Source organism: Etheostoma cragini, chromosome 13, assembly GCF_013103735.1.
Source record: "Etheostoma cragini isolate CJK2018 chromosome 13, CSU_Ecrag_1.0, whole genome shotgun sequence".
NCBI lineage: Eukaryota > Metazoa > Chordata > Actinopteri > Perciformes > Percidae > Etheostoma > Etheostoma cragini.
The window spans coordinates 24,832,735-24,846,491 of record NC_048419.1 but is presented as its reverse complement, the minus strand read 5'-3'; the positions used below and the strand labels follow the sequence as shown (position 1 = coordinate 24,846,491).

At 42.1% G+C, this 13,757-nt stretch overlaps 1 protein-coding gene and 1 long non-coding RNA gene across 5 annotated transcripts in view; one reads left to right on the top strand and one right to left on the bottom strand.

Moving 5' to 3' along the window:
• Positions 1-13,757, top strand: part of LOC117955350 — a 224,225-nt gene that overhangs the window by 21,252 nt on the left and 189,216 nt on the right. Inside the window, exon 3 of the long non-coding RNA XR_004659024.1 lies at positions 2,246-2,254. This is a non-coding gene — a long non-coding RNA (uncharacterized LOC117955350). The remainder of the gene's footprint in view (positions 1-2,245; positions 2,255-13,757) is intronic.
• Positions 1-13,757, bottom strand: part of sgcd (sarcoglycan, delta (dystrophin-associated glycoprotein)) — a 256,701-nt gene that overhangs the window by 87,545 nt on the left and 155,399 nt on the right. For all 4 annotated transcript variants that reach the window (XM_034889770.1, XM_034889767.1, XM_034889768.1 and 1 more), the window contains one exon: positions 7,250-7,435. In XM_034889770.1, the coding sequence (XP_034745661.1) occupies positions 7,250-7,435 (186 nt within the window). The remainder of the gene's footprint in view (positions 1-7,249; positions 7,436-13,757) is intronic.

Below are 13,757 nucleotides of genomic sequence, written 5' to 3'. Positions count from 1 at the left end.
ATATATATATATATATATATATATATATATATATATATATATATTTTACCAGCATTTGGCTTAAACCCTACTGGTATGTACATGTGTTGAAGGGGAGTGTGAGGACAGGTGGTGTCTGGATGATTGTGATGGACTGGTCTGGATCTCAAAAGTCCAGGGATGAAGTTTTTTTACCCAGTCCAGACCTCATCATACAGTAGATCTGTTCTTCATTTTGATCCTCTTGGCCAATCCATCCGTTGTTTGTGCTGTACAGTTATACTTTCACTATTTTAAATGTCTCGTATTTCACATCTGTAAAGGTCATTAAGCCCCCTGTGCCTTTACTAAATAATAAACTTACCGACATCTGTTGCACATCCAATCTATTGGCTGTCACTTTGTTTTTTTCATTGCATTGGTTTGCATGAAGGTTGCATATAAGTACGCACCAGTTATAAATGTATCCAATACCGATGTGTTGAATTTGAATTTGGCCGAGGTCGATAGCGATACTTGTTGTTTTATATTGCGCCAGGTAGACCAACAAATCACACAAATAATATAAAAATGTTGAACCGTCGTTATCACACTAACTACGAATCAGCAGATTTCGTCCGGCCGATGCTTCTTCGAAAAAAAAAAGAATAAAGACAAGTCATTAAGACCTCTGTGGAAGTCGGCCATCAAAGCTTGGTGAAAAACACGAGCATGGTGAAATGAGAGTGGCTTCTCCCAATTGAGCACAATAACTAATTGGGAGCATTTTAACCCCTTCATTTGAAATTGATGGGAGTTCTATTAACTTTTAATGGCTTTTCTGCCCTGAGCTCTCTTAAATTCCAACCCAGACTACGAAGGGCAACTTTAGCCAAAGGCACTTCTTCTTCACTATATAAGTGTTTAGCAGTCCGCCCTCTCTGGTGCACGGTCTGAGATATGCTGAAGTTTTCAGAAAAATGTGCTCATTGCCACTGTTAAGGGAAGTTAAATAATGTGCTGTTATTAATAGGGGTGTACCTTTCAGAAAACATCACGATTCAACTCAATATCAATATTCTATTCAAAAATAATTCACAGTATGTTAATGTTTTCCCGATTACTGTATATGTTAGATATGTGTGTATATGTTTGTGTGTATATGTAGAGTATACGCCTATCCATATTATTCATGTTTATTCGTTTGTTATTTTAATATTCTGTTAGGATGTACATGTGTGTGTTGTGTGTGATGTCTGTAAGCTACTGGGACCTTACATTTCCCCTTGAGGATCAACAAAGTATCTATCCATCCATCTATCCATCCATCCATCTATCCATCCGTCTATCCATCTGTCTGTCTGTCTGTCTGTCTGTCTGTCTGTCTGTCTGTCTGTCTGTCTGTCTGTCTGTCCATCTATCAAGTGATTGCAGCATACTTAAAAATAAATAGAAATAAAAACGTGGGAATCGATTTTGACTCGGTAGAGCTTGAATTAGAATTCAAATATCATTTTTTTGCACACTTTTTTTTTGCACACTTTTTTTTTTTACTTTCCCCATCCAGATCTATCCTGCCGGTTCGGGAATTGAACTGACAACCTTCCAGTCAGATGCTCGCTTCTCTACGTCTAAGGAGAGAGGATGTTTCCCTCAAAACGTAACTGAGAACGCGGTTTTGTTGCACGGGAATGGGATTTCTAAGGAGCCAGCCTCGAGATGTCAGCGTGTGTGTACGGCTGCCTGTTAGATGTGCTGCACAGTACCTACATAATATATCAACAGATGAGCTGTTGACCCAGGCTAATGCGAGCTTTTGAAGAGGCATTTGTAGCTCTCAAGATGGACTTGACACACATTTTCATAATAGCTCAAAATACGAGGCGAGATCACGGCCCCAGATGAAGGAAATGCAACCCGGTAATACGTGTGAACGTTCTGGTCTAATAACCCGCACGCTGCTGCTCTTATTTACACAAAATGGATTCTGTTTGTGTTTGTGGTTATTTAGCGTTCATTATTCTTTACCCAAAGAGTCCAAAAAGGACACACTGCTGTTTAACAAGATGAAGGATCTACAGCGAGAACTAAACCATGTCAATTCAGATCAGGTTTCAGGCGCACTTCGTGTATTGTGATTTTGGACAATGATCCTTGACATTGGTTTTAGGCTTTTGGCATAGACAGTTAAAGAGATGGACCAACATATCAGACCAGTGACCAGTGAAGTCCGTTAGAAGCTCTTTCCCGGTGATGGCTGAGCGTTACTGCGCAGCCTCCAACTGAGCTGGAAGACGTAGATGTGATGTGGGCAACCTGTCTGAAAGCTGTAAGTCTTCTGGTAGCTGTGCAAGAGAAATCTCAATCATTCCCAATCAGCAGAGACGGAGAGGTAGGTATATGTTAGGAGATAACAATAATTAGCCTGTGCCTATGTTAACTAAACCTTAATAATTAAATTTAAACGGCTAATGGATGTCCAAACTGTCTGCGAGCTTCTTCTGACAATACTGTGATTTGTCAACTATGCTTTTATGACACAATCGTTAACCTATTTTTACAAAACCGTCTGCCACAGAGCCATAACGCGAGCTAAAAGGTACTGGAGCCATGCAGTCACCTCCCCACCTGCTGTCCATAAGGTGCCTCTGCATCCCTTTTCTTTCAGACCCTCCCACCAGCCTTTAGGCCACGCCTCCTCATTTTGATATCTGCCAAGTCCAAATGAAAAGCCACATATTAAACTGAAATGGAAAAATGGGAAAAAGTCACTTGGTCTGATGTTTAAAGTGAATAAATAGCTTTGGCAGCCTACTTACTGGTGTTACACAACGACACATATCCTATACAAGTACAATTTTGTATAAATTATTTGTGCCCCCTTCAATAATTGCTCTTAGGAAATTTTATGTTTATTCCCCTCCAATCTGTCACATCATTTCCCCAATGTGTGCGCAGAGACAGACTTGCACCAATGCCTATTACAATTATTACATAATTGTCTCATTGTCAATTTATTTACATAATCACAGTTTCTTTGTTTAACCGCAATTAATTCCTAACATTCTTTTTTGTTAAGATACGCCACATTGTAATTATACAACTGATTATTGGTTGGACTGTGGATTTGGCTTATTATTTCTAGCAGGGACCTCCTACTGGATATATTGTTTAAAATTAAGTTGCATATTAAACTGGGCCAACAACATATCCTTTATACTTTTTTTGCATAGAGTACCAAGCTATTAAAATAGGCTAATCATTGTTGACATGATTTTTTAAATCATGTTTTAATGTTAAACATACAACTATTTGTTAATAATATGTTGGAAGTATGTTAAGACTTTTTTAATTTTAGAAGAAAACTTTGAAAAATAACCAATAACTTAAAGGCACCCCCCCCCCCTGCATCGACTCTGAGGACCCCCTCGGAAGATCCCTGCCAGAGGGCCCTACAATAAGTCTGTGCTAAAAGCTAACTGGAGATTTGAAAGCCGCCCTACCGCGACTGTAAAAACAACTTCTAAAAACCACAGGCTGAGGCCTGGTGGGCCACTGGGCATGCAATACACCGGGGGGGGGAACCCTGGAAACATACAAGAGAGTGGTTGTGAAGGGACATCAAGCTTCAGCCCTCCTAAGAGATGAGATCAAAACACATCCTTAGAAAGGAGATCCGTATGCTGTTGATATTCCATCTGTAGCCTTCTTTTTGCTCGGCTGCACCGGAGGTCAGACGGGATCGAATGCTTCTCTGAAAGACATATAAGCTGGATGGATGTGTGCCAACGTGAAATTCCCATTCATATATTTCAAAAACTCTTGCAATCCGAGAGCGTGCACACACACATAGTGCTATCTATACTGCACATTTGTGCACTGTTCACATCCTCATACACAATCTTACAAGTGGTACAAGTAGACTCACACACACCAACACCCTTCTCCCTGATGTCCACTGCTTCACCATGTTTATAACTGTCTCTGTAATTGTATGTAGAGTTTTTAAAAGTTCAAAATTCGAGAATTAACCGCACGTTTCCTGGCTGAGTGTCTTGTGTTGACGCTACCGCCGCTCCACCGCCTTGAAAAGCCAGTCCACATTCAACGTCCAACACACAGCAGGACAATATGTAAGAACCTGCAGCTACCTTGTTCTCATGGGAAAGTAAACGGGGACCTATAGTATGCGACTGATGCACAGAATGCTAAAGTAAGAAGAGAAAGAGGCGGACATGTGTCCTGTCAGTCACTCCTGTCACCTGGGGGGGGGGGGGGCGTTGCTACAAGCGTCCCGTTCAAACCAATCTACCTCATTTCAAATGTTTTTCCTATTCCCTGATCTGCAGCCAGACGCATTAAAAACATTATAACACTCAGAGTGCTGCGCTCTGTCAGGCCATGCAGCTCGTCAGAGAAACTGCTCCCTGATTTATGTAGATCTCATATTAAAGCCCCACTGTGAAGCAGACCTCATGCATTATTCACAGCAGCGGCCATGTGAGTGTGCGTGGGTCCTACTCTGTTGCATCTGTATCTAACTCATCACAGGCACAGTGGATTACTGAGAGAGAGAGAGAGAGAGAGAGAGAGAGAGAGAGAGAGAGAGAGAGAGAGAGAGAGAGAGAGAGAGAGAGAGAGTGGGACACAGGGAGTGGGACAGAGACAAAACAGGGTTCAACGTTACAGTGCTCATATTGTGAAAGAAAAATCACCTTTTTCTGGGATTTGGGGGGTTATTTTGTGTCTCTGGTGCTTCCACACGCATACCAACTGGGAAAGAAACTATCCATGGGGTTCTGTGTGAGATCTGGTTTCTGAGTGACCTCTGTCTTCAGTCTCCGGGTGAGATGTTTAACATCTGCACGGCTTCCTACGTCACTAGAGACGAGGTGGCTAACCGTAGCATGCTAGCTCGTTCTCAATGGCAAACCACTGCTCCAACAGCCACTAGTTCACCATAATCTCCAAAAGAACTACTTCCTGTCCCTGTTCTGCAACCTCAACAAAAAATGCAGGTAGGAACCTGAAAATGAGCAGTATATGGACGTATTAAGGTTTTCTTTCAAATGTACGGTCTGGCAAGGGGAATAAAATTGTAACTTGCCCAAAGTCAACTTTTACTGGCCCCTATAAAAACGGTTTTTACTCTGGAAAAGAAATCTTCAAATAATTAAAATGTGAATTAGCAAAAAAAAAAAAAAAGAAGAAGAAGTTAAAAAGCAACAAAATAAAGCAAATAAAAAGCATCGGAAAGAATGTCAAAAAGTGAAAATAAAAAATAAATAAAACATGTTCACATCACAAAAACTCACAGCAAAACACAAAAAGCGTCAAAAAAAGCATTGAAAACATAAAAAAGTTAAAAATCTCAGACAGAACAGAAGTGTCCAAAAAATGTGGAGAAACTGTGTGAAATCTCATAATCTCATAATGACAATAAAGACGTTGCAGTCTGTTCTATTCTACTATCCTGGCTGCAGTGTGATTCCCGCCTTATTCTCCCAAGATGCATTGGTATTAACAGTAACTACTGGTAATATGTAACATTCACATTTAGCGCTGTAATATTATTTTCTCCCAGAATGCATTGCCATTTACAGTACGATCGTGTATACCATTACAACAGTGAGATACTGTGAGATTGTAGCTCAAAGGTTTACAGTGACTTCGTTTTGATTAGTTTCCTTTTTGCTATCTGAACATTAAGAGCAGCACCTTATTTCCCTGTTTACGTGTCTTTTCTTTGGTTTCATGAAGCCCTTTGCCTGGGTCTGGCTCAACACTAACGCTGGGAACTGTCTCCTTGGTTTCTGCTGATGACGAAGACAATGCGTCGGCGTGTTTCTGTCTGAGTGGATGCGGACGTGTTGTCACGAAGCAATTCTTTACACAGTGTTACACGCGTCTGGCGTCAGGATGCCTTCAGTGTCAAAGACAAATGAAGTTGTTTTTACTTTCAGTTTGTCGGGATAACAATCGGAGGGAGAGCAGCTCTGGAAGGAAGAGAAACTGAAAGGACGTTAAGAAGAAATGAAGAGAACAAGATGTTGCTGACAGAAGTTCAGTCTGAAAACAAGCCAGCGGTGTTAACTAAGCATCAATAATGCAGATGAATGCATAATTTAGTCTGTGATCCGCAGCTGACAGGACTCATATTGGAAATCCTCGGCTCCGAGCATTGCTTTGGTTCTAGGTGTGATGTGCAGCAGCGGAGGGAAGATGTAGCCCAGCGGAGAGGGGGAGTCGAGGTCTTATCCCTCCATTCTGGGGCCTGGAGCTCTGACAGGAGGGCTGAAGGCTAAACTTATTTAAATTAAAAATAATGCATGATTCTGCAGAACTGCAAGCACAGCATGGACGCCGGGGTAACGTACAGCAGACGACCACGCGTTACCCAGCAACACCACAACTAGCACAACAAGGGGAAGAAGACACGTAGAAGTGAAGGAAAAACACCTCTCTCTCTCCTCTCTCTCCTCTCTCTCTCTCTCTCTCTCTCTCTCTCCTCTCTCTCTCTCTCTTCTCTCTCTTCTCTCTCTTCTCTCTCTCTCTCTCTCTCTGTCTCTCTCTCGCTCTTCTCTCCTTCTCTCTCGTCTCTCTCTCTCTCTCATTCACTGTAACAAGAACAATTTTGCCAAAGCATCACACCACACTACATGTACAAATTCAACAACAACAATTTAATTAAGACAAAGCTAATCAAAAAATACAAAATAAAGAAAAGTGTACATGTGTCCATGGCCTAGTGTGTGTATGTGTGTGTTTATAAGAGAGAGAGAGAGAAAGAGAGAAAGAAAGAAACACACACACACACACAATCTTTCTCTCTCTCTACTCAATTTGCTTTGTTGAATGTAACACGAAAAATATTGCCAAAACATCACATACAAATTCAACAACAATAATCAAATTAATGTGTGTCAAATCTATTCAAATAATAATACAAATACAAAAGTGCTTCTTTCTTGCGCTCTCTTTCTCTCTCTTATGAACACACACACACACACACACACACACACACACACACACACACACACACACACACACACACACACACACACACCAAACTAAACATATTCATGACATTCTCCTACTCTCTCTTCCTCTCTCTCTCTCTCCTTTCAGAGAAGCAGCTGTGTGCGATGTTCCAACTTTGACCTCAAAAAGAATCTGACGTCCGAGTCCAAACGGAACGCCTTCTGGCGCTCCAGGACAACTCTGACTGATCAGCACGAACGCACAACAAGGAGATCCCACGGCAGATAAAAACGGGCAAACGGGGACTTACTATGGTGAAGTTCATGACCTTGAGGATCCAGATGGTGAGTGCCAAGTTGATCAGGATCAGGATCATCAGCAGCAGGACGAAGAAGTAAAGGCAGCGTTTCCTCCAGCCGTATATCCCCACTTTGTACACCTGTGGTTTCTCTGAACTCTGGACATTGTTCCTATGAGTGCACTGTTCCTGGGTCATCTGGAGAGGAGACACGGAGCAAAAGGAACAACTTATTAACCTCTGATGTAAAAACTCAGTCAGACTCCAATCGGGATCCTCTATCCTTCAGGCAGGTTTGCAGCCTGGTTTGCACTGACTACATTATTCACTCGTAGAGCTCTTATTGGGCAACAGAGCAGTGTGGGACTCAACACGGGGACCATTGTTTCATCTGAGATGTTGCAGTGAATTCATTTCTTTAACTGTCTATGCCTTACTGCACTTTGCTAGCAGTACGAGACTAACACAACACTGACACATGTCATCGAACATGTCAGCAAAGCAATATTACTCTCTTAGAGTCATGGTGACTTTAAGTCCAATGTTCATTTGGTCTCTTGAGAGAAACATCTGTCTCCTCAGCTGCTTAACGTTACCAGCTTGATGGCAAATGTGTCTTTCAGCTGCTGCTGCTGCTGCTGGAGCCTGCTTGAGAGTAGAGTTACCAGCAACCATTTACAGTGTCCTTTTGTCTAGTCTGGCTGTTGTGTATTCATCCGTTATTGCAACCCAATGGGCCTCCATGATGGAGCCGCCCACGATCACTTTGAGATGTGTGACGCGGCTGCAGAGACTGTGTAGAAAATGACCTTAAGATAAGAGATGGAACATTAGTACAAATTACACGCCGTAAACATTCCTCCACTCCAGTACTGACCGGCCACTCAGTCCAGACACAATGAAAGACAGTTGGTTTGCAATCGCATTGATTGATTGCCCCATAAGTGGTCTATAGCTCCATTATTCCCCCTCTGCCCCCGTGATGTGCTGATAGTGCCGATTAATGATGATTCTAATTGTCTGCCTGTGAAGATGACGAGGCATTGTTCACTTCAAGCGCCATGATAATGGCCTAATAACTCTGTGGAAAAATACAGTTTACTGTCCACCGTGCTTCGGAGTGCGCGGCTCAGACCACCAAAGCCAATCGGTTTTGACAACCACACACATTAGCCGCTAACTGAAACAAATGGCACAGGACAGGGGCCCGGTGAGAAAGTGCTGAAAGCTACAGAGGAGACGCCAAAGCACCAGTCAGCAAAAAAGCCAAACAAGGAAATCTCATTGTGCACGGTTGGATTTTCATTTTTGTTTGACGGGAGACGCCGAGAGATGAAGAGGGGTCTCTCTTGTGATGTCTAGGCTGACATAAAAGAGGGGAATCAGTGCTGCGAGGGTAGAAAAACTGGGACAACTTTAAACTAGAAACAACAAAAAAACACCTAAAAGGTCATTAGCAGTTGGAAAGTATTGGACTGAACCAATAGGGACTCTGCTAGAGTTTCCGTTTTAATGCTAAAAAATGTAATATTTTTACGGCAGTTTTTTCTATTTGTGTGTTTCTGGCCCTGCCAAGACCCTCGCCCCTAATCTAGACTTCAAAGCTCTGATTGGCTCAAATGGTTTTTCCACCAGCGAAACAGCCTCCAATGAGCACAGCACGTTCAAATTAGGATCTTGAAAAAAATAAATAAATAAAAAGAAATATGGAATTGACCATTGACTCATTTATATCAATGAGAGAACATGCTTATATAGAAGCCTTGACCATGCCAGTTCACTTTATACTACCATCGGTGCAAAAGGGGCACTGTGGCGTGATAGACTTAAACTTCTCTTTATTGATCATTTTGGGATGACTCCCGCGAGACAGTTTTAGCAAGAAAAGAATTAGATAAAAAAAGACAGTTTAAAGACAACAAAATAACAGTTATAACAATAATAATAACAATAACAATAAGAACATTTGTCAAATAAAGACAAAAAAAGACCATCAATTATTATCAAAGTGTCAGTGTTGAGTCCAGTGTTAAAGTGATAAAGTGACCAGGTATTACTGTAAGTCCAGGTGTGTGTGTGTGTGTGTGTGTGTGTGTGTGTGTGTGTGTGTGTGTGTGTGTGTGTGTGTGTGTAATGGTTGTGATTAAGGAAATGGACTTGATGCAAGTGCTCGAGAACAGATCATCTGAAACCGCGGTGAATTATCCTCTTGTGGACAATGAAAAGCTACACCCAATTTCATCCCAATTTCATGGCAGGAGCTGCAGAGATCCTCCACCAAACTGGATCCAAATAAGAAACAAAATTGTATTTTTAAAGCGTAACTCTCACCAAAATGCCACCTAGGGTCTTTTTTGTGAATGTACCCGAGTCAAACGTTCATTTAAAAGCATAATTAGGACGTGAGCGGCACTTTGAAGATATACCGTATTCTCATTTTTCGGTCACATGACCTTTTGAACGGGAGAGCTAGGGCCGCTACGATGATAGCATCAAAATCAACATTATTAAAACCCTCAGAAGGCTCGACACCAAGGATCACCAGGGGCTCTACGCATGGACTCCAGCACTGAGAGCAGTGCTCGTCTACACAGAGTTTACTAAAGAGAACGGTTATAACCACTTCCTGTAGCTGGTGATGTTTCAGCTCGCCCTCCATCTCACCAGTCAACAACAGTCAAGGGTGGAAAGTGAAGATGGAAAGCTCCTAAAGCTTAGTTCCATATAAATGCACGGATAATGTCTTGTCGTTAGTGAAAAACAATATTGACCTTGTAGTTGAAAAAGGAGCCTTGTGTAAGAATGACGTTTTCTCCTCTAGAGTCAATTCATCTGCATTCAGAGATCACCTATTTTTGACTGGGAGGACGTCAGATAGCACAAACAATGTTTTAAAACCTGTTTTTTCTCAACTCTGTGAAGACAAACAATGTTCTCAACGCTTGAGTTCATGTGTAGAGCCGCCGGTGATACTTTGAACAAAGTTTCGTGTTGTGAGGCGCCGCCTCTGTAGAACAGCCTCTGGGTTATCGGTGGAACATGTGCACTAAGAGAGGCGACCCTGGAATTAAAATGGCTGCCGTGGATCGTCGTTCTAGCTCGGAGAACGTTTCCCAAATCGGCTGGAGTTTGGAACGCCAACACACATTGGACATGGAGTTTGGACATGCCATCACCTCTGAATGAAATGTGCCAATCAAACTATTTCTGGATTAAGATCCAGATTTGATGTTGGGAATATCTGGGAATCTTGACCGGGAATGATGGAGAAGACCGCTCACATAATGAGTCCAATAAATTGAGATTACATGCAGCTTTATTGACTTATTGAATTAGGAAGATAACCAGGGTCTCTCTGAACGTCAGAATGACTCCTCTATTATACTTTTCTTCTTGTCCTCACACATGTCAGTTTATCTCTCTGTGATACAGTGTTAGATAGATAGATAGATAGATAGATAGATAGATAGATAGATAGATAGATAGATAGATAGATAGATAGATAGATAGATGTTTATTGATCCCAAGAAAAATGGGAAATTCCAGTGTTACAGCAGCAAAATCAGTCACAAAGCACCTTTTGCTGTTACCTTGAAACCACTCTTTATCTGTAAGACCCTTCTAAGACATAGACCCTTTGGGATCTATTCTCAGCTGTGGGATCCGGATGATCCTTAGAATAGATCAAATCCAGCTTATATATGTTCCACCTATCAGTTGTTTCATTATCACTCATCCACCAGTAGTATCTAGTGATCCCACAGCTGAACGGCCACACACTGACAAACAGCTGTGTGAGCCAAAAGCAACCAGGGCTGTTGGATCAGCTCTTTGGCAAAATCCTCAGAAAGCGCTGCAGCCTGTGGGGATTAACAGCGCACCTGATCCTGCATCGCACTCTCTCTCTCATGTTTCAAGCACCTACTACAGCACAAACCTACCGAATATGGCGGCGCGTCCCGGCAGACAACAAGGAACACACGGCCACCCTGTCAAATCACCCGTTTGGACAGGATCCAGTTGAGCGGACAGGAGAACTCGGACGTTTGTTTACACCACGGAGTTCGGTAATGAAAAACCACCCAGCGGATTCAGAGACTGACGGACAGGTTTTCCATTTCCTCTCTCTAGATTTGATTTTTTATGCTTGTTTTTTTGTTACTGGCTCAGATAACCGCCCCTGGAACCGATATGAGACTAAAACTTCAAAACCAACCGGATCATGTCAGTAAAATGTCGGTAAGCCGGACGGCAGCGAGAAGATGGAAAAGCTGTGCAACATTAAAGTTTTGAGACAACGTTTTGGAGAACAGCATTGAAGAAATCACTAAAGTATTCAAAGAAAAGCAAGCATACACACACACACACACACACACATATATATTTACATGCACATATATACGCACATGTATATACATATATGCATTATGTATATATACACATACATGTACACACACATATACACACAGAGATACATAAACACACATACTGTACACATACACATACAAACATATACACTGTGTATGCATATATACACACACATATACATAAATATATACTGTATATATATAAACTTCAGCTGGGTAGCATTTTGTAGTTCTTATAATTTTTTATAGTGTACAATACGCTCAGTGACAAAGCCTTGGGGAGGGGTGAAGCCTCGGGTGAATAATCAAGGTCCGTTTTACTAGAATAATTACTGTAGATTTACAACAGCTCTAGATGCACAACGCAGGTCTTTGAATAGAATGAAAGAGGTCAGGGTGCCGGTCCAATGAAATGCTTCGGTAACATTACTGTGTAATAGGAAAATCGATGTATTAAAATAAGATTCAAAGTGCTTTTGTGGAGCCCTCAACCCATCCGGTTTACAAAATTGAAATAAAGTGAAGTGTAAAACGTCCTTGACGAAAGGGAAGAACAGACAAAGCCAGACAAAATGAATGGAAATCAAAGAGGATGGCGGCGGAGGTGCCAAGCACGTCCAGGTGCTGCGGAGACGACAGCTCCAGAGCTTGGCAGGAGAGCAACACTCACCGGGACTCCAACACAAGTGTCATCTGCTCACACGTCATACGGAGAAGAGTGTGTGCGTGCTCACGCATTCATGGGTAAATCTGGTAGTTCTCGGGTAAGCCTTTATACGATCCACACACACACACACACACACACCCACACACACTGGCAGTTTGGATATACGTTTAGAGATCCTTCACCATCTCTCGGGGTGCCGTGGATAGTGACCCGAGCCGTAAATATGAGCTAATGTGCATATGACGGCTACCTGGTCGGGGTGTGGGTCGCGTGTGCGTCCTCACAACGTCACGAAGATGCCGTTAAATCCATTAACGATGATGATTTGTCTGGACACAGACGCATAATTTGACAGGCTGGCAAGATGGATTTGCATGTAGTCAAATTTATTTAGCAGTATCTAATGTGTGTCTATATTTTGGAAACTATATTAATGATGTCTATCTATATTGTTTTAAAGCTGAAAGTAAGATAGCATTAAATGTACGACTAATATTAGGTTCTTAAAAAAAAAAAAAACAACGGATAACTAATCAACACAACAACAGATTGAATACGTTTCGGTTCAATATAAACGAATGCATCCATTGCTTGATTGGTTTATTTCCTCACATCTACGTTCTCGTACAAAGTGTATGTGATATCTAATAAAATACACGCAGTAATGGAATATAACTCGTCTCTCCTCTGTGTTTTCCACGCGTTCCCTTCATGAACGAAGAGCACTCGGTAGCTCTTCAATAAGCTCTTAGGCTGCAGACTGACTGAGAACAGAAAACGCTGCTTGGTTACGCACTAAATGATGGTGTGTGTTAAGAAAGCGGAGTTGAAGAGCCACAGAGGAAGAAAATAAGACGCAAATTGGAGGCAAATCAAATCATGTGCCTTTGAGTCCTTTACCCTCGCTGCTGCTGTCCAACGGAGCTCTTACTCAGCCAACTACTCACTCAGAAGAAACCCAACAGTCCCAACACAAAGTCGGTCTCTGATTAGAGAAAGAAATGAGTTTCCACCCAATGTTATTGGTTATTCCCGCTGCCAAACAGCCAGGCGGCTCCCCATTAGGAGTTTATAGACAACATGTGGACGAGTACCAGGACCTGACGGCTGCTGCCAATGGACACACACCGTTACTAAGGCTTGCACGCCTGCTAATATGTGAATATACAAAATGGCCGACAGCCAGAGGTGGTTTATTGGCCATTGCGATGTGTGGGTGGAGAGGCGAGAAATGTGAGTGAAAAGTTAATAAACAGCTGACTGAATGCTGGGTTAGGGTCACTGAACAGGATCTACAGCAGCTAAAGACAGAAGCACACGCTACTACATGCTAACAGCTGGAGGGTTTGCTCTTCTTGGTTTATTTGGACGTACTGTGCTAATAGGAATCTCTCTTATCGTCATACAAGTGTCTCTGCCTCATTTCAACAGGTGTGTTTGTTGGACTGTTTCTCCGTTTCCTGTTTTATTACATGTGTTGGTTTTA